Consider the following 21,204-nt stretch of genomic DNA (forward strand, 5'->3'; position numbering starts at 1 on the left):
ACAGGAAAGACTTGCTATAGGCGCGGAGCATTTTAGCGCTCTAGCACTGTGGTTTCTTGTGTATACAGAAAATTGTATAGATGTAACTTCGAACCTTCGTTATTACTCGTTTTTTTTTTTTACAAAATGAAGTTTTGCCCTTTTCTGTAATATGCCACAATGGATAGCGTGTACTAGGCGAAAAATTTCCTCTTGAAATTTGACTCGCTCATTTATTACATACCAAGACATGAAATGGACTGGTATTACTGAGAGGCAACAACAGTTTGACTCGTTTTCACCAGCTGTCCAAATATCAGTGTCTTCGGAAAGTCAATTTTGGCGTACGTTCAGTTTTTTGCTGCAAGTGCCGGAGAACTCGTCCACTACCGGCTTCGTCTCCTTCTTCACACTACCCGGGGACACCGAGCGACCATCCCGATCGTTGGAAAAGTGGCGGTCCCAATGGTGATACTCCTGAGATTACCATACGAGAGAGTTGGCAAGGTGGTGCAGTGCTGGCCGCCACGATGAAAGAGATGAGTGAGTCAGTGAGTCCTAGTCCACGTAGCTTCTGCACAGCTGGTAGCAAGGAGCCGATGGCCTAGGCCCCTGGATGTGCCGAACGGCATGCATGGCAGGGGGTCGGTGTCTTCAGGTGGGATCGGCGTCTCGGGTCGGTGGGGTCGGTCGGTCGTATCGGTCAGGGCGCCGCCTCCAGTGCGTCAAGTTGGGTGGTCAGGGTGGGGGGCGGGGCGGGGTAGCAACGGCGGGGTCGGTTCGAGTCTGAAAGGCTGGGGCAAGCCGGGCGACCCAGGCCCAGGACACACGGTCTATGACCACGGCTGACACAGGACGCCGAAGCTCCATAACCCGAATGCCGATGAGCATCGACCACCTCCACCAAATGTTACATGGAGGCTAACCGGTGCCACTGCCTCCTTCATCTTCTCATCACAATATTTCCATGGTATACATAAGAATTGAAAGCATTAAACAGAATTTTGGGTCATCAAAAGGAGCTTTTTTCTTTGAAGAGTGGTGTCATGCCATAAAGAAACTGTCTATACTTTCCGGCTGAACCTGATTTAAGCTCGTTTCCGTGTTGGAACTTTGCATTCTTTCGCTTTGTCTTGATACTAGGTTACAGAGTAGGAGGAATGCAGTTATTACCTGGCTTTCGTTTTAGAATAACGTACAAGACATTCCAGCGAGCTGAAGATTATTCTTTGATGACAAGGCGTACAAAAAATGTAGATCCCTGTTCGTACTTTAGAAAACATTATTGATCAAAGTTCACTTTGTTCGAAACTCTTCCCAGGAACACGGTAAGGCAAAGTAATTTGTAGAGAATTTATATCAAACTCGAAGGCAGCGAAACCGCAGCCGCTGTAACTAAAGCCAGTGTGAATTCATCATTAAAAATAAAATAATTCACAATAAAAAGAAAGGTCTGCGCTTGTTTAAGTGCTGCACGTGTATCCTAAGTAAATAACTAAATATCAGGAAGAATTCTGAAAATTTTCCTCATCGAGACTCGTCTCATCGCTCCCGTATTCGCACCTGCGCATCGTATGTATATAAATGATTTGCCTGGTGTTGCTCGAAATTCAGTATCCATACGATTATTTGCTGATGATTGCGTATTGTTCAAAGAGATGAGGGAATCATCAGATCATGGTGTTCTCCAAGATTCCCTGGCAGCTTTTGATCGATGGTGTGTGGATTGTAGCATGGCTCTTAACATCAAGAAAACTGTACTGCTACGTGTAACAAGAAAAAACGAAACATATTAGCAGTTTCACTTATTCTCTTCAAGGCTCCAGCATTCAAGAAGCCGCCAGGCATAGGTATTTAGGACTAATACTTACCAATCAATTAAACTGGTCAGCGCACATATCAAATATTTGCTGTTCAGCATTCTAAACATTGTGTCTCCTAAAACGAAAACTCAGTTCCGCTCCCTCTAATATTAGGCTTTTGGCATATAACACTTTTCTTCGGACGAAGCTCGAATACGCATCTATTATTTGGGATCCGCATACGAAAAAGAACATTAACTCTCTTGAAATCATTCAAAGGAAAGCTGAAGAGCAAGTTGCTGGGCTAGTTGGTGGTGTTGCATCGTGGTGGAGCCTGTGTACGTCCTTCCTTGTTTCTTGTGTCCCGTCCTTTGCGATGCTCCACCACGATGAAAGGAAAGCAGTCAGGTTTATTTTCCACAAATACAGCAGATTTGATTCTCCCACAAAGCTAATGGCAGAAAATAATATCCCACTTCTTTCAGACCGGCGCAAAATAAACCGAATTTTGTTCTTCCGTAAGATTCTTTCACGCGAGGTAAACATTCCAATACCTAACTATGTTCAGCCTTCTGCCACCAGACGTACACGACACACTAAGGAACACACACTGCAGCCTATCTTTGCACGAACAAATTTATTTAAGTATAGCTTCTTCCCCCGAACCATCTCCGATTGGAACATGCTCCCAGAATCCCTTTTTCAAAATAGCAATTTTAGCAACGCATTGGAAGAACATTTCCTTGGTTAAGTTGTCTCATTTTGTATTTTTTAATGCTGTTGTTTTTATCTTCCCTTTGTTATCGCCGAATGATGCAGTGTTGTTTTTTTCGTTTCTTTTGTGTGTTGTTAGGTTGTTTGCCCCTCCTGCCTGGGCCACATAGGCCTGCAGTATTATGAAATAAATAAATAAATAAATAAATAAATAAATAAATAAATAAATAAATAAATAAATAAATAAATAAATAAATAAATAAATAAATAAATAAATTAATTAATTAATTTCCCGGGCATTTAATAGCTTTCATTTTTTTCTAGAGAGCAGCCCCGACCACTGCTAACGTTCCCATAAAACGCCGCCAAATGGCAAGCGTGCACTTAGGCCTGGCGTAAAGTGTGGAAAGCATTTTCCTTCAGCATCATTCCGCAACATTGGAAATCCGCAACATTTGGAACAGAAGCAATGTGTGAAAATTGTATACAATACAGCTTTTTTACCCCAAACTTTTTTCCGGACATGTTAACATGGGCGCATATAAGCTTTAAGCAGAGGTAATATTGACTACCTAGTCAAAATGCGCTCAAATTACTGCCAAGTGAATGTTGCGGGAACTTTTTTAGCCAGTACTAGTCGCTTATCAATCGAAGCTAAATTCTCAAAGTTGGCTGTCGAGTGACGCTTGGTATTCGGCGCTCCTGCTGTCATAATTAGGACACGCGGTCCTGATTTGTTGCCCGGGGACAACCAGAAACTCTCACAACTCCGAGATGAGCAAATTTGTGGACGCTTTTCTACAGCACCCGAGCAATCCTATATCGTGCAGAAGAAAGTGTATTTTAACGCCCGTAATGTGTCTCACAAAAATTCTACTGATATGTGCGTTTTAAAGTTCCGAAGTGACGCAAGGCGGGGCGCTCGGAATGTCCTACAGGCGGGCTACAGATTAGTTTAAAGAATCTGCCGTTGTTTATGCGCTCCTGTCGCACATCACACAGGCATCTTCAATGTTCACTATTTTAGTATCGTTCATGTCTATTTTGCGTTTTGTTCTCGGCTTTTCATTTTTTTTTCTGTTTCTGTTCCTCACGTCAGCTGTTAGAGCCTAGAGGAAATACGTGTCTTTATCTTCCTGCTGTGACGCCGACTAAATCCGCATATATATATATATATATATATATATATATATATATATATATATATATATATATATATATATATATGTCACGCCATGTGCGAGGTACAGGTGACATATTGGAAAAGAGGAAAAAACCCATGACATTATTTCGTTATCGTCAGGCTCCGAAGCACATTGTGGGCTTCGCTTAGAGAAGTTCTGGGTGTATGCACGTACAGAGTTCCAATTTTAATTATTCATCATCATCAGCCTGAAACGCCCACTGCAGGGGAAATGCTTCTCCCATATCCCTCCATGTAACCCTTTCCGGTGCGAGCTGCGATAATCCTATCACTGCAAACATGTTATCCTGATCCGCCCATCTAACTTTCTGCCGCCCCCTGCTAAGCTTGCGTTCTCTTGGAATGCAGTCCGTTAACTTTAATGACAGTCTAAAATCTCTCCTTCACGTTACATGCCTTCCCCAAGCCCATTTCTTTCTCTTGATGCCAACTAAAATATATTTAACCCATGCTTGATCCCTGACCCATTTTGCCGTCTTGCTGTCCCAACGTTACACCTATATATTTTTTTTCTATAGCTCGCTGCCCTGTCCTTATGAAGTTGAACCCCTTCCGTTAGCCTCCATGTTTCGGCCCCATGGATGAGTACCGGTAAGATGCAGTTGTTATTTACTTAAGATATGAGGGGAATTAGTTTACCGCTATTTCATGATCCACCCATTCTTATTTCTCTAGTTATCTCGCTCTCGTGATTCGGGTCTGCAGTCACTACTTGACCTAATTAGACGCATTCCCTTAAAACTTCTAGCACCTCGCTGCGAACTGTAAACTGTTGTTACCCTCCGAAATGACTCGATCGTTATTTTGCGCAGTAGAAGTAGGCGGTAGGTTTGTTCGACTTGTTACAGGCAAGTCATTTTGGGAGACGAAAGACTTGATTAGGAAACGCCAAAGTATGAAGGCGTCTTACGCCGTGGACAGAATAGAGCTGGCAGAACTATCCAAGTTAATCAATATGCGCAGGGTAGCCGGCATAAGTAAGTTTAACATAGAGAGAATCTGGCATCTTTTAAAGAATATCGGTAGCCTAAAAGCGGTGAAGGGGAATCTAGGCGCAATGAATAATCGTAATGAGGCGTTCAGGGCGAAAGAAGGCAATGCAATTATCAATATCAAAAAGATGTTTAAAGTTGCTGAACAGTTTCACACACATCTATACATTAGCCAATGCAATCCGGGCGTTAATGACAGTGCCAGTAGTGCACAACAATGGCACAGGGTGAATCACACTAAGCGTGAACACGGTTCCGCGTGCCTGCGCATATGCGGAGCACCATTGTGACCAAGCCAGAAACCAATCCGCGCAAAGGGGCAGATGATACGAAGCACCACGTCGAGGTCTCTCTCCTCGTGCGCCACTCTACCCCGATTCATTAAAGGGTTAGATGCAATGGCACTCCGCGGGTACGCGGCCACGCGGAGCCGTGTTCCCTCTAAGTGTGATTTACTCTCTACAGCCCGCCATAGAGACAGAGGGATTAAGGAAATCCCTAGGAGCAATACAAGTCGGGAAAGCAGCTTGTGAGGATCACTTAATAGCAGGTCTGGTGAAGAACGGAGGGGAGATTGCGCTAGAAAATAACTCGCAATGCCTTATGGGCAGGGGTGTACCAGAAGGTTGGAACAACGCTAGCATAGCCGTAATCAATACGAAATAAGACGTCAAGGCCTTCAAAAATTCCAGACCGATCAGCTTACTTTACGTTGCCTACACTATATTACTAATGTAATCGCTAAAAAGTCAAGACAAGCTTACATTCAACCAAAACGAAAAGATCACGGAGCCTTTCTTAAAGGGTACTGCACAATAGGCCACATTCAGACCATCATTCGTGGTATAGAAATATTTCAGAGCGTAACCAACCCTTGTTTATAGCCTTTGTAGATTAAGGAAGCATATGATTCAGTAGTTATTAAATTGCTGCTCTTTCGCCTTCGTTACTACCCACATGAAAATTTCTTGAAAATATTAGAAATTGACACCCAGAAAATTCAAAAGTTTTCCCATCTGGTTCAGTGATGTGTGGCAAAAATATATATTTTCTTTGTCTAAGAAGCCTAATTTTGGCCTAGGACATGAAACATCAACGCTGTCAGGCGGAACATAGGAAGTCGCGGACATGTCTGCAGGTGATTGAAATGTGATGGTGGCTGGGAAGATTGGCAGCTTACAACCACAACCAAAAATTTCCTTTAGGTTTGAAGACAACATCAAGAGCTAGCAAACAACTGCACAAAAGGGGACGCACGCTTACTCGCAACTGAACATATTTAGTGAATTTTTTTAATTAAAACGCAAACAATCAACAACCAGTAACAATCAATCACCCACCAAGCGCCACATTTCCGGCAAGAAAGCCTTATCATGCAATTTTCATTTTATGATCTAAAAATCTATCTGTCTTCCAAAAAGACAAAACGACGGATAGCTAACCCCTCGCTTCCCGGTTCTGGATATATGAAGAGGTTCTACTGTCGCCCCTTTTTCCTTACCTTAGAAACGAGCTCAGTTTTCTGCCTCATTACATCCACCATTTCAGGCCCACAATGTTTCCTTTGTCTAATAAAATGTGCCCTGTGCGCCGGCAACAAATTTAATAGCGATTACTACCATGCTATAGAAGTTGCATAGAGTTGACATTGTCACTTTGCAACTGTTGCATTTCTTTGAATGCTCCTGTCATGCAAAATATGCGCTCCTCTTTTCCCAGCTCTATAACGCTAGCTTTTCAGCGCAAAAAATTTATTCGCACAAGCTTGACCACCCTGTCAGCGTCTCCAGAGCTTTAGTCTTTTCACATGGACGCTGTACGTCTGTGGTTCTTGGGTCAGTTGTTTACGCCACGTCCAGTGCATGACTGCTGCACGACGGCCGACTTAGGCGACATCCACAGCCTTCGCGCATTGCGACATTTCTCCCGTGACTCAGCTGACAGCTGTAACATAAATGTAATACCTGCAACTGCTCAGCCGGGCATGACTTGGCACCATCTAGAACCGCTAAAATTAGCGCAATTTCAATGTGTTGGGAGCCGCGTTCTTGTACCAGCCACCCTGTTAATAATTCCGATGTTAACGCAAGCAATTTGGCAGCGTGCGTTTCACAGAACGATTGCGTATCATGGAAGTTATTAACTACCCCTTTTAGTCACGGTGTCTCCATATGGAGACGCGACTTTCTTCTCCCTTTTTCTCATCAAAATGGGTATGATTCGCGCTGCAGTTTGTTGCGACTAATATTCGAGACACATGGCTAAGTGATACGTAGCGCCATCTGATGCGAAGCGGCAGAACGCTACTCCGAAACAACGCTTCAAGATGGACGCTGCAAAGTTTTCCGGGAGCAGTGGTGAGTTGCTGTTCGAAGTTATTTTTTACGGTGACGTACAATATATATTAAGGGTAAAATACACCTGTTTCATGTACAGAAAGCTCTATTCGAACGAAAAACAGTCAGCGTTTCATTTCGGACGATTTTACCTAATAGTTTTACCGCTGATCAGAACCGCGTGTACAAATGGACACACCGTGACCTAACCCATACTCGTTTTAGCATCGCCGGGGAAGGTCAGCTTGCTATGCCGTTTGCTGTACGTTGATTTTTACTTGCGTTCATCTCTTCTCAGCCATCGAGATTCACCTAAAGAGTCGCCGCAAGGCCAATATCTCTGCAGCTGAGAAAATTTTTTGGCTATTGCGGACGGCAACGAGTCTGACGCTAACCTCTCGGACGACAAGACCGAAGCGTCCGACGATGTTGTGGATGCGGTATGTATACTTAGCAAAAGTATTTCGTAGTTTATAGCACAGCCGGGCCCTAAATGATAGGGGTGGTAAACATTGCCTCTACGAAAGTAGGGTATGGTTCCGTTGGTGTAGCCAGCTGGTGGAGTGACGCATCGAAGGAGCGGGTTGAAATACCATTCCCAGAATCTATTCTGGAGTGCGAAATTACGAGGAACTTTAGCGGCTGAAGTGGCGAAAGGCGAAAACCTGGGTGCTACATTCTGCTACGCGATTGTTCACTTCACATTCTGTTGGTGCCTTAATTAACTGCCAATTAATGACGCTTAATCTTTGCCTCTGAAGAGAAGTTTATTTGGACCCAGGAGCCTTTAGGAGTGGAACGCGACAGCGTGTTGTAGCGCTGCCAGGGAGTCCACAGAACGCCACCACCGGTTCGGCGGGATGCGTTGCCCTTTGAACGCAACGCTTTTTGAGGACAGGAAATGGCGCTGTAATTCTCTGTAATCTCGGTGCACAGCTGAACCGCACTGTGCAGGAAAGGAGGAAGTGGAGTGGAAGAAGAAAGTGGGGCCATAATGAAGAAAATGAAAACTGTATTTGAGGAAAGGAAATTAGGCAGTAACTGTCTCACATATCTCGGTGGACACCAGTCAAAAATTGCATTTGAGGAAAACAAATTGCGCAGTAACTGTCCACATGTTTCGGTGGACACCCGCCAAAATTCCCGCCCAGTGACGTCACGACCAAAATGACCAATCTGAAACGCGGACAAATTTGCTAACACGTCTTGTTCACGACAGTATGAGCGATTGAAGGCTTTCGCCTTAATAGATTCATGGGAGGAGTGGACAAGCTGGACATTGTGATGGCCCTCTACCCCTTGAAAGCGAAAACCAGAAAATGGCCTGTCAAAGTAATGTGCCACTTCACATCAATGGCTTTGGCCAACTCATGGCTGGAGTATGTGCGAGACGCCAGCAGCCAGGGACTTCCAAGAAGAAAGGCCCTCGACATGCTGGCCTTCCAGACTTATGTGGCTCTCACTCTAGTTCAGTGCAACAAAGCGGCACCAAGGAAGAGACGGCGGCCGAGTATTGACTCAGCTGAGCCACCACCACGTCGCTCACACATTGCTCGTCCGTCGCCACCAAACGCTTTGAGGTACGATGCCAAGGAGCACTGGCCTCAGCAGGTCCAGCTGCAATGTCCACAGCGGCGCAAATGCGAGAAATGTTCGGCAAAATCCAGGGTCCGCTGCAGGAAATGCGATGTTTTTCTGTGCATTGCAGCTGAGGACTGTTTTTTCCTTTACCGCAATCAGTGAACCTTTCCATGCACCATTCGCACACTCTACATTAATATTTTGCCTCCTTGTTGCAAAGTGGTTCCGTATAATTATTATATATATTTTTTTAAGAAAAGAAGGATTCAGTCACAATGTCTCCATATGAGGACGCGACCGCAATTGCAAAATAATTATTCTAGAGAGATGAAACCTTCTTCTTTAGCCTCTGGACATCGAAAACATCGAAACCTGCAAATATGGAATTTTTCTCCAGACAATACAATAATTCGTGACTGAAAGGGCTACAGACACCAGTAGGCAGTTTCTTGCAAATATCGCATTCGCTACTCGCGCCTAATTTGCGGGGTCCGCGTATTCTGCTAGAGCGAAGGCGTTCTTTTCAACGGTATTATGTGAAACTTTTCTAGCGCAGAAATAAACTGAAAGCAGTTTTTATCGACTGCTTCTTGAAGAAGCGGACTTGTTCTATCGCAGTTCTCGCCCCGCGCATGGAACTTTTGCACACAGGCAATGAATCGGTGCTGACTGCGTTCTGAATTAATACGAGGTTTTACCCTGACCGCTTTGCAACGAAACACAGTGCGGAACAGTCAAGCACTTGTTCCTAATTGCAGTCAGTCGAGTGCACTTTCCATCTGCGGCTGTTCTTCCGATAAATTAGCTCAGCTGACAACATAAGTTTTCCTTATTTCTGTGCAGATCCGTTTGCATACCGAATTTTCGGGAGCCGAGCGGAAAAATCTGTGGAGGTTTTTTTTTCGTTTAAGAAGCTATTAAGAAACCTGCAAAAAATTACGAAGACAGAATGTTCAATGTTTTCTAAGGAGAACCCTGTCCAGAATACTGGACACTGGTGTTTATTTATTGCACTAAGAGTAGCACATTTTATTCTGCACTGGAAGAATTCTCGCTGCTTTCTTCACTATGTAACACAGACTTTGACTGGAATGTTTCCTCTTCGTCGTCTAAGTCCCAATCGACATCAAGGTTTGACTTAGGAGGGTAGATTTGTAGGCCAGTTGGTGAGACATGGAGCTAAACACCGCAGCAGTGGTTGCCTTATTAGCAGAAAAGACAGTCGCTGGCGAGGAAATCCAGAGACTTTTCTTTGGAGATGAGTCAAACCTTGAAGGAGCTAAACACCGCAGCGGACCGGGACAGAGAAAGAAGACGACACAGGGCGGTACTTGCAACTACCGTTGCAAGTGCCGTCTGTCTTACTTCTCTGTCCCGGTCCGCTGCGGTGTTTAGCTCCTTCAAGGTTTGACTCATCTCCAAAGAAAAGTCTCTGGATTTCCTCGTCAGCGACTGTCTTTTCTGCTAATAAGGAAACCACTGTTGCTCAAAATCATGTGACATGCACTAAAAATACACATCAGGATATTTCTACAACGATGCTGAGAGATGTAATTCTGCCGCCAAAAGTATTGAAAATCAAACGTAACCGGCTTGCATGGGGATTTGAATACTACGCGCTAATTGGATCCTAGTGACCAGTACACTGGACATAAAAACAAGCTGCATTGCAAAAAAATACTCCCAACTAGAATGAACTTTTAAGCACAATGTTTCAAACTGAGTTTAATTAACTCGCATGAATATATTCATTTGAACTGCGCAAAAAGAAAACTTTAAAATAAATTTTCTACTTAGGCACGTCGCGCACGGCGGTATGCTCGTGAAAGACGCCATTACTCTCCGCTGCCCTCCTGCGAAGATGCGCCCAAATAAAAAAACTATAATGATCGAGATATTCCTTGTTTTTTTCTGGAAGCCGGAATGCTTGCGGTTTTTATTTAGGTTTTGTTCACTTTTCTTTCATTGCTTTTTTTCTCACATCCAGTGTACTTACTGGTCACTGGGTCAGAAAGGGAGATACAGTGACATATTTAACTCATGAAGTATTCGTTTTAGGAATTAGAGTTGAGTGAATGGCCTTGGAAAACCAGCTGTAGGATAAGGCCGTTATACATGTGGCATGAAATTGCCGATTCCGACTGCGGACAGAGCACCACCTCACCCGACGTCGCTGGATCTGCCTAGTGCGTGGTTAGAAGCGGCTCGCTTGCACTTGGCGTACGGCGGGAGCGGACGGATGAAAAAACCAGTTTTGGTAAGCCTCTCCCGTACGCACCGTAGCTCTTCGTTCATTTTCACTCTACATCCTCACACTGCCTTCACAAGAGCGAGGCAAGTGGTCCACTCCACGACTGCAAATGCACAAAGGAAATGGGGCAGGCGACGGAATCGCGCCGGCCACGCCAATTTAATCGCATAAAAGCGCCCCCATCCTAGTAAGAGAGAAAAAAAGCGAAAATGGCAGCAATCGATGTTAGTCAGGGGTCTCCACAGGGGATGAAGGCGCACTCTCAAGCGTTTTACTCCTGAAAGCGCAGCAGACGGCAGCTCAGGCTGCTGTGTACAACGCGTGCGGCCGTTTTTTTTTGGCTTGCGAAGCTTGCGCCATCCGCATGCGAAGCCAGTGCCGTCGGGTCACGTGGTGCGCTCTCCGCGCCCGGACAAAACCGATTTCGTTCGTCGTGTGAAAGGGCCTACGGGGGACAAGTAGAAAGTTGCTTGTGATTCCGCAATAGATATTTTATAACTTTGTGCTAATGTTTAATAAATGCGCACCAGAATCCAAGCATAACCATTGTACACAGCATTCCGTCATGCCTGTAATTTACCAGTGCTACTGTCGGACCATGCATTTCGGAAGGAGCTGTACTCAGCAGTGAAGCCGATTGGAGACAATGGCAAACTCTTTTCGTAGCATACTACAGTAAACGCCGAAGATGCCTTTGCAGTGCTTCCATTTGTATTGCTGATATCTTATATTATGTACCGCGCAACCTGGACACCGGTAATCGAGGGTATTCGTCGTTCTCAGGTTTCCGCGCTGCCTCAAACGTAGATTGCTAGTCAGTTGTATAGTACGGCTCCTAAAGGTTTCCAAGCTTTCTACCTTCACTAGGCGTGGCTACCAAGCATTCAACACTTATTCGTTATTGGCATTTATTTATTCATGCTGGCTGGTTTTGCTGCGACTGCCAGTAGTCAAAGAGAGGCAGCTGTGAACTGCATCTTATCCCTTTCCAAGGCAGCGTTTTTCGCATTCCTCCTGGGTCTTGAAGTTGTTGCAATTGGGACAGCACCCTCCCCATTTGAATTGCTTGCACTTCTGGGACGAAGGGTTGTAATAGTACTTCGGCACCTTGTCCTTGCACGGTCCTTTTTCCTTTGGCTCGCTGCAACCTGGGACATGAGGCACCATTATTGCAGTGAGGCGTAGAAAAGAAGGTTATGTGGTATCTCACTGACAGCTTCACAAGATACTAATCGTTGAGAGCTTCACAACCTAATCATCACAAGATTGTTTTTTTTATTCGAGTTGTTTGCCATTAGGCATAATAAGAAAATGACAGGAAGTTAGAAGAATGAGTGTAAACAAGCCTGCCTTAAAACGTGGAAAAAGGCAAGTCAAGATTTACCTAGATGGCGTTATGCTTACTTGGGAAAATCTGAGGAGAAAGATTTTTCTTTTCAGTTTGCCCAACTCACCCCCCTCAATATCTGCAGTATTGCGAATCATTTTATTGTAATAGTAAATTTTCTAGTCAGCGTTTGTCAGTACTCTAGAGTAAGAAATTCTAGGACCCCTTTTGTCTTTTCCGCTCAACAGAAACCACAATGGATTAAGTTTTATGGGCAGAACCAAACAGCCTCTATTACTATTCACGCTTCTACAAAAAAAATTAAAAAAATCATCAGTAAGGCTGAAATAGCTAAAAAATTGACACATACCATCAGGATATTTGCATTTCGGAGCCTGACCTGAAAAGACAACCGCATATGAAATGCGTAACTTTCAAAGCAGCTTTCTAATTATGTAATGCCCTGCGCTTGGCGCCGTTAAATACGCATGACAGCGCTAGAATTTTAGGTACTCGAATAACACTCAACAGTACGGTGCAAACGTTTTATAAATGTTAAACATTCAATATCAACATTGTCTGAGCGGTCTGCGTATCGAATTAAATTCTGACATGCCAATAACTGGCTTCTGAGAATTATACACACCGTAGAATAGGGTCCCCACGAACAATATTTACTTCAGGTATCTCACGCCCCTCACACCTTCAGTGATTTATCTTACTAAGGTTTAGTTCTCGATGGCTGTTTCATGAAGAATCAAAATTCGATGATCAGCTTGCAGAGAAGCTTTCGCAATGCTGATAACTTCAAAGCTTTTTCTAGTGCAGTCTACATTTATCTTTAAATATTGGCAAAGCGCGAGCGACTGCAAACAAAATCTTACCACAGACTTCTCCTTCTCCATATGCAACGGCGGCAATCGAAACCGCCACGACGACTGAAGCAAATAACACGTTCATGGTTTCCGAGGAAATTATTCAACACCACCACGAAAGGAATGCTCTTTTATACACTAAATGCCTGTACGCGTAAACAGGAAGCACTAAATATCAGAAGCGACGAAAAAAAATTCTCCACCTGTGGCATGTCACCGATCGTGTTTTCGCTTAAGCGCGCACTGTTCTTTTTTGCTTAGTTCTTCAAGTACTTGTAGCACGCATATAAGAACATTAGGAAGTCTGTTTTAATGTTCGCTGCTAGTATAGTAAAAAACAGCAGCAAACTGACATGCTGCGAACATGCCTTGGGGGAAATTAACTGAGAGTTTTTTACGGAAGCTGCCGCTCTCGAACTCGTAGATTACCTGCACTACCTTAATAACATATGCAGTGTTTTTTCGTGTTCAAGGCGTTTTTGCTCCGATGAGCTCCACGTGGGAGTGATTTCAAGTGTAGCCCGAGCGATGTACGCAGTCTACCATGAAAATATCGAACTAGGGGTCTCTTGATGGCTCCCAAACTTTGCGGACTTAACCTAACCTAAGCTGCTCGCAAGAGTTCAGTGCTCCATCCTCCCCCCGCCCCCCCCCCCCCCCCCCTCCCATACCAGCGCTTAAGAAGAGGCTCTTGCGCTTCGGAGTGGCTCTTGCCTGCCTGCTTTGTTCCTCGGAAACTCTTTCATCGCAATTTCGCTTTTCCACTCCGGGAAAGCCCGAAGAAGCCATCACAGCCGCACTACGTTAATGACGCTCTCTATATGCTAACTGGTTATTAAAGCATTAACAGAGTCAGTTACAGGTCTTTATGGTTACCAAGCGTTAAAAAGAAAAAGCTAAAATGTTTTTTTTCTCCGATTTCGGCTGACAACTTTACCCATTAACCTTTTTCTTGCAACGTTCCAAAATATGGGACCTATAAAACTAAATTTTTATTGTCCTTCAGAGTACAGCGATCTCTCACATATTTGTTTGCGCAGACTTTATATACGTTTTGGAAAACATCGCAGCTTCGCTTATAGAAACAACTTCAAATATAGCTGGGCAATGTTTAAATTTTGGGTCCTGTAACAGCTGAGTGCCTCTTGAATCTTTTCGCATAAAAAAAATTAACTGAATAAAGAACAATTTCAATGGCAAATAATTGATAATTTTGTGAAAATAAATAAATAACTAAAGCCTTTGCATCATTCATTCGTTGTGAGTTTCATACAAAGGTTCATTTTCTTGCAACTCTGGCCTACCTAATCTCAATGGCTAGCGGCAGTTCTATCTCATAGTCTCAGGCATTACGCCGGATGGCGAAGACAGTAACCAGTTTAGTGTACTGATTGTGCGGGCATAAATTTGCGGATGTTATCGGAGAGCGTGATCGTGGGTAGTGCCGCAAGCGCAAGCTACGGATGCTGGATCTGCCACATGTTTTCAGGCTTTTAAAGGGAAACTGCATAGGTTTTAGGAATCAACGAGCTTAAGAGGGTCGAATGTGTGAAGCTTGCAAGTAAAGCATGCGAAGTCTTTTTGGGCTAACACTAGAAATAGTGAACTAATCGCCGATTAAAATCGGGACGCCCTTCAAGCTTCTCCGCAGCGCACAACGTCAAGTGGGGGGCGCATGATGACGTCATCGAAGGTATCGGTGCATTTCCAACGCACGAACGCCTGCTTTGAAGGAAAAAAAAACAACGCCACCGAAGGCGAACCCTGCCGAGAGTTGTTTGGCAGCGTCTAACGAGTCAGGGCTGGGTGTGGCTGACGACAGGGTTAATTTGAAATCATACCTTCCGTGACGTCACGCTGAGTTTTCCTGCACTCCTCCGGTGGATTGAGGAGAAGCGCAAAATTCAATCGTCGATGGCGTCACTATTTAAAATGCTAGTGCAAAAACGCTTGGCATGCTTTACCTACGGCCTATATAGATTTGAATCCTTGAATATCACGAAATTCTCAAAACGTGCTGCAGTTGACCTTTAAATTCGTTCTACGTGCGGCGTCTGAGAGGAATTTCGAAGCGTTTAAGGCGTCTCACGACGACGCGTCCAACCTTCTGACGGCAAAGATTGTACGCAGCGAGAACTGGCGTGTATGCAGAGTGTGGTCATGCTTGTTACCCCCCCCCCCCCCTCACCCTAGCACTGACCGCAACTAAAGACGACAAAGGCAGCGCGAGGCAAGGGCTGAGGACCATCACGTAATGAGCGAACGGAGCACTGAGTGGGCTATTCGGTGCGTGAGTTCTTTAGCTGCGCTGTAAAAACTATTGCTGAAGAAATGCTTTCCTAACTTCAACGGTTTCTGAAGGCCTAAATGCGATGCTTACCACGCGGGGAATGACAACAAAATTCAAACACAGTGGTTTTTCTATAATTTACTCTCAAAATAACGTGCAGTGACATTGCAGGGAGATAAAAGTAAGTTTTTCTTATCAATGATAAGAAAAATTCAATGGAGAAGCAGTAACTTCTGTTTCAGATCAGAATAGCAAAGAGGTAGATTTAAAGAGGGGATGCGCGGTCTGAGTAATGCAATCCAAAAGGAAGAAATTTTACATAAAAAAACATTTGGATCTCATTTGTGGACCAGAAAAGTATAAGAAAAAATGGCTGAAATGAGACCACCCTTCCCACCACCCCACTCACTGTCCCCTCTGAAAGCGGCCCACAAAACCCATAAGCATTTTGTATATAGAGAGCCCCATTTTTCAAAAATGAACCGCGAAAAAAAGAAACATGGCAATTTGCCAGGAATGTGGCAACATTTCTTTCTCAGCGTTATTTTGGAAACCATACGTGAACTACCAAAGAGGAATTTTCGTGTTTTTAGGAATGCTTCTTACTGCGGCGTAAAAAAAGGTTAACACAATTTATTACGTTGTTTGCATTCGTCCGCGTACGTGGTCGCAACCGGCCTATCTGTTAGTCTTTCAAGTTTATAGAAACTTTAACAACCTTTGAAAACATTGCGAAATGTAAGCAGCGCGAATGACCACAAGCACCAGAGACAAGGAAACGGACGACAAAGCGCTGACTAACCTTGGTCAGCGCTGTGTCGTCCGTTTCATTGTCTCTTGTGCTTGTCGTCGTTCGCGCTGTCTATTCAAGGTGCTTAACCATCTAACCCGCCAAAACGTGTTATTGCGAAAAGAAAAAGAAGACCCATTAATTAGGTTGTATCCGACTTTTTCCGTGAGAACGCTTTGAACTAACTTCGTGAAAAAACTTAAACCAACCTTGATTGAGGCAGAATTTACCTTGAGCTCCGCCTCGACAAACGCCTTTACCCTCCCCCTCATCCATCACTCACGGTGCCGGAGTCGCGCCTTCTTCGGCACATTCAGATGAATGCAGTTATCACCCCGTCCCGCCTCTTCCTCTATCGCTATCGATCTGATCCTTCCTGTCCCAACTGCCCCTGTATCTATGCGGACCTGGCCCATTGCCTCTTCTATTGCCCGGCTGCTCAGCAGTCGGGTTCCTTCCCCCCACCCTCTCTATCCATCACCACCTGGCTCGACTGGCTTGGCGCTGAAGGGGAAGAAGAACAGCGGCTTCTGGTCGCCCAGGCGGTCGAAATGCTCGGCCTGTAAATTATGGTCGATTAAAAGTCTTTTACTACTACTACTACTACTACTATAGTCTGTAAGAAGAGTAGAATGATGGTGAGGGCCCAATCACGCCGTCAAGATGAAATTAAAGAAGGAGTCTGCAGACAGAAAATCTATGCAGCACAAAGGGGATTGAGGAACACGCGAGAGATCTTAAGAGTTTCTGCCATCCCCAATCTGTATAATATTCACTCATCCGGTCTGCCACAGGGTAATCTCTGAGCATATACAGGATTATATTTTTTTAGCTGCACTGATTTTTATTTTGACAACTGTGAGAGATACGTCGGCGTGGTTTGGTGTATCTTAAAGAGAGACGGAGACTACGCACCTCATATGAACCAATAATTCAGTAATCCACAGAAACAAACTTTTAAATTCTCTTTATATTAGGGGCAAGGTTATACTGCGAAATTGAAGGGCGCGAAAATATTTTGATCTGTATTCAAACTGTCTCATTGGGATATTTTATTTCAAAGATCAAACTTCAAAAATCCTCGTTTCAAAGATCATTAAGTTGCATTTCCGCCATTGCTTATATAAAAAAGTTTGTCCCTCTCTCTTGTTTTGAATCAGTTCAAGCGCAGTGGTATATTTGATGAGGCGGAATAAGTAAACTTAATTTCAACGACGTAATCAGACGCAGTGACGCCATTTCATTATGTAAGGCACAAAAGCTAACGCAACAAGCTGTCAAATGCGAAGTTTCTCAACCTAAAATTACAGCGAAAAGACCGCCAGAGTCTTCAATACCTGCAAGAAAGGTTCCAAAAGGTGCTTGTGTTGGTCCCTTTTAATGACTACGTTGGAGGCCCAGTGTTACAGACAGCATAATGCAAAAATACTTGTTTCCTAGGAAGCAAACAGAATGACACTTGTCGAACGCTGGCTGTCTTTCTTTATGTTTTGAAGATGTGCATAGATTTGGCTAACTTTTCAGTGACCAGTAAATGTAACCAGTAAATGGGAATCTAGTGACCACATTCTTCACATTCTCTTCGCAGAGTACGCAGATACCAGATGAGCATCTCTACTTACTTTCAATAGCTCAATTGGTTTTCCAAAGAGGGCTCAGGGCTTACGAGGAGTTAACGTCCCAAGGTCACTCAGGCTATAAGGGACGCCGTAGTTAAGGGCTCCGCAAACTTCGACCACCTGGGGATGTTTAACATGCACTGATATTGCAGTTTCCACCACTTTTCCGAGGAAGGCAAAGGGCATCCAAACCAAGAGGCACAGTTCGAAACTTGAGCTGATGCACATTTAAAACTTTTTCTTGCAACAGTTGGACACATTACTTATACTCTAGGCGTTCGGCAAGCCTCTTTTATCTAGTTTTTAAGTTGAAGACCAAAATCATTTTTGCCAGTCGTCCTAATCAAATAGATTGCGACAGGTTTCTCAAACATGATAACAGCTGATGTACTACACTGCAGTTCTTACTTACATTATGCCAGAACAAGGTGCTGTATTTCTAACATACCCACAACTGGACCGGGCAGCTAAGCCTGCAATACAGACTTCTGAAGTGCAATTAGTGGGCCCCTAGTATTTACGTGTCGAGTATCGAAGCCGATTTTCCGTGGGAATATCAGCTGAGAGAAGTAAATCATAGTAACCTCTGCGAGTCTTTCAGAGAAACCCGCTAACGGTAACAATGCGTTTTTTATATGCCGATGACTGTGTGAAATTTATAAAATTAGCGCTTGAGGATTCCAGTTTGCCGCTCAGTTGATTTCAATTTCTCTGGCTGTCCGTTTTCAAAGCAGCACATGAGTATTTGAATTTCGACACGAAATGTTCACTCATACCGGTGTCGCTAAAAAAACTCTGGTATACATGGAACAGCGATAAAGAGGGCAGGTGTTGGTAAAAGGAGGATAAAAATTTTCACTTCGCAGTAAGTTGAGTGTTTACTTTAGCAACACTTTCCATTTGTCCAGCTCAAAACTCTTCCGCTATCATATAAAAATTGGTGAAAATAAAGGGCTGTAAAAAATGCAATACTTGATATGTGTTTTGAAGTATAGCTGCTATTATAGCTGTTATGGGGCCGCGGCTTTGCTCTGGAAAAACATTTTCCTCGCTTTACACCAATGTTCACACCGGATGTGTCACTCTCCTGCCTTCGTTTAGAAGGTTACCAGTGGTTGGGACTGCTGTCAGGAAAGAGGGAAAAAAATGCCATGGTATGGATTGCCTCTAAAACAAATACGATGCCCTCGTGGTAAAACACCATCGTTGAGACACCACACAGCGGAGAATTTCACAATTCTTCCTCAAATTTGCTGCACCTTGCCTTCGAAGATACACAATCACCACTTTAACGAACTTATCTCTTTTTACGATGGTAAACTCTTTCAATTGAAGTGATGAATGCCCATAGGATTTCGATACGCCGACGAATTTTCTCCCTGCCTTTCAATGGCATATGCTTTGTGGGTAAATCTTTCGTGATTCCTCGTTATTCTCAAGTATCAACTTTGCACATGAAATCACTGTCAAAGCTGAAGGATTGCTCCAGATTCTGCATAAACAGTATTATTGATGAAAAACACTCGGTTCACGAGAATATTTTATTAATTTAACTAAATACGAACCCAGACGAAAACTGGCTCCAGGTAATCTGAAGTCAAAAAGACACAAAGACTAAACCCCGGGACGCGGAAAATCCGGCTCAGCTGGACAGTGCAGTGTATTACTTCGGCTGAAGCGTTTAATAGCCAAATGCAGCATAATGCGAACCCTAGATGGAGTCTTGCATTCCAGCGCAAAATACTTTATCAGATCATTTATGTGTCCATTATGTTTGATACGCAATGTTATCAATGCTCTGTTACAAACCGCGAGGACAATTATCGTTGGCGCGAGCAGGTGTGACGTTATTTTTCTCCAATCAGAATGAAAAACACCAACACTATTCGGGGGACCAGGATGGTGGGTAAGTGTTGGGTTCCAGGCGAAAGCAGGTGATGACAGACACCATAGTTTTGACAATGAACACCGTCAAGCAACCTTTATTGGCAAAAACAGTTCAAGAGCGTCTGATCGAGACCATCGAGACTCATAACCATCCCTACGTACTTCGAACCTTGGCGTCACAATATTAAGCGGTAAAAACGAAACTGAGAACAAATTTGAAGTGAACAGCAAGATTTTAACCAGCACTCGTGCAAACAAAGCTACTCCGTATTCCAAAACGCTACTTCCCAGGGATGTCGGCGAAGTCATTCAGGATGCATGTATGCATGTATTCAGGATGCAGTGGCTTCTTCAGCGGCGGTTTTAAATTGTGTTCACCGGTATCTATAAACAGTTCCTCCTGCCTTGCTTATTTTTGTTCCCAGGCTGCCCCGATGGCCGTGAAATTGAGCTGGCTGAGTTAAGCGCGAGGAACAGAGCGCACAGGTGCCAAGTTTCCCTTTTTGAACCTCAGATGGAAATGAGACAGCATCCAAACGCCAAGCTAAAGCTGAAGAAGATTGTCTGATTGCTGCACCCCATTAAAGCGCGAAAGGAGGTACCCAAGCAGCACATGCAGTCAGGCCAATATTAAAAATGGATGTTTTCATTCTCATCCTTTGTAGCGCCCACCTTTGCCAATATGTTTCCAATGTTAGGCCAATTAGCAGGTGCTGCTTGGGCATATACGCTAATCATTTCTGACCAGCATGAAGAAGAAGTGGTGACTTGCTGGTACGTAAAACAAAATCATCCAATGAAGCGTAATGCGCTTTACTATCGGAGATTGTCCTCTAGACATGAAACCAACAATGGCGACTTTATCTACTGCCAAGCTCGGAGTAACGAAGCCGACAGAACGGGTAGGTGTATTCCAGACAAAAGGTAAACAGTTTCATTGGTCGATTGCAGGTAATACGATGTATAAGGCGTCCAAAAATACACTTACATTTTCCTGCAGTGTGCCTGAAACCTTGGAATTGATTTAGAAGATAAAATAAACTTAAACACTTTTCCCACAGGGTTCTTTTTAGGGTACAATAAATTGCAACAGTCCTGAAATAATAAAATGCAGTGATTTTTGCAATTTACGTGGTCAATAAAGTACCTTCTCTTATTTTTTTTCACGACCCTGGAGAGAAACTCGTCAATACCTGGCTCTATGCACATATACGTGTACACACTGAACCATCGTTGTCCGATGTGCAGCTGGACTCCTTAACGCAGACACTATGCTGTGCATCCTGGCTGCATTCAAATTTGCATATTCTGAGTGCTTGCTGAATTTAAGCGATTATTTTCCGGGCTTTTGCTGATTATTATAAAAATCGATGGAAGATACATTGTATTTTCCCGGCAGGTGGACTGTACTGCAAGACACATTTTAAGCACATGACAACATTCACTAAGGTTACTACATTTGCTAGAATTACCTAATAAGAATTTTTCTTATGATTTTAGGAGTAACATATTGAGAAATCGATAGCTGGAAAAAGTAGTGAGAACACTTTAAAATTT

General features: G+C 43.8%; 1 protein-coding gene and 1 pseudogene across 2 annotated transcripts; one reads left to right on the forward strand and one right to left on the reverse strand.

The window, feature by feature from the left end:
- The first annotated feature begins 8,281 nt into the window (after positions 1–8,281).
- LOC149328953 (uncharacterized) lies at positions 8,282–8,770 on the forward strand. Its single transcript, XM_089559152.1, has one exon. The coding sequence runs from the start codon at positions 8,282–8,284 to the stop codon at positions 8,768–8,770; it is 489 nt and encodes a 162-aa protein (XP_089415278.1).
- Positions 8,771–11,837: 3,067 nt separating this feature from the next.
- Positions 11,838–13,147, reverse strand: LOC149328954 (PI-actitoxin-Aeq3c pseudogene; annotated as a pseudogene). The gene is made up of 3 exons (XR_016285415.1): positions 13,071–13,147; positions 12,557–12,586; positions 11,838–12,007 (listed from the first exon to the last, which is right to left on the reverse strand). The product of XR_016285415.1 is annotated as a PI-actitoxin-Aeq3c pseudogene (transcript).
- Positions 13,148–21,204: the final 8,057 nt, after the last annotated feature.

The sequence above is a fragment of the Amblyomma mixtum genome, chromosome 9 (assembly GCF_055824585.1).
Source record: "Amblyomma mixtum isolate Tamu chromosome 9, ASM5582458v1, whole genome shotgun sequence".
NCBI lineage: Eukaryota > Metazoa > Arthropoda > Arachnida > Ixodida > Ixodidae > Amblyomma > Amblyomma mixtum.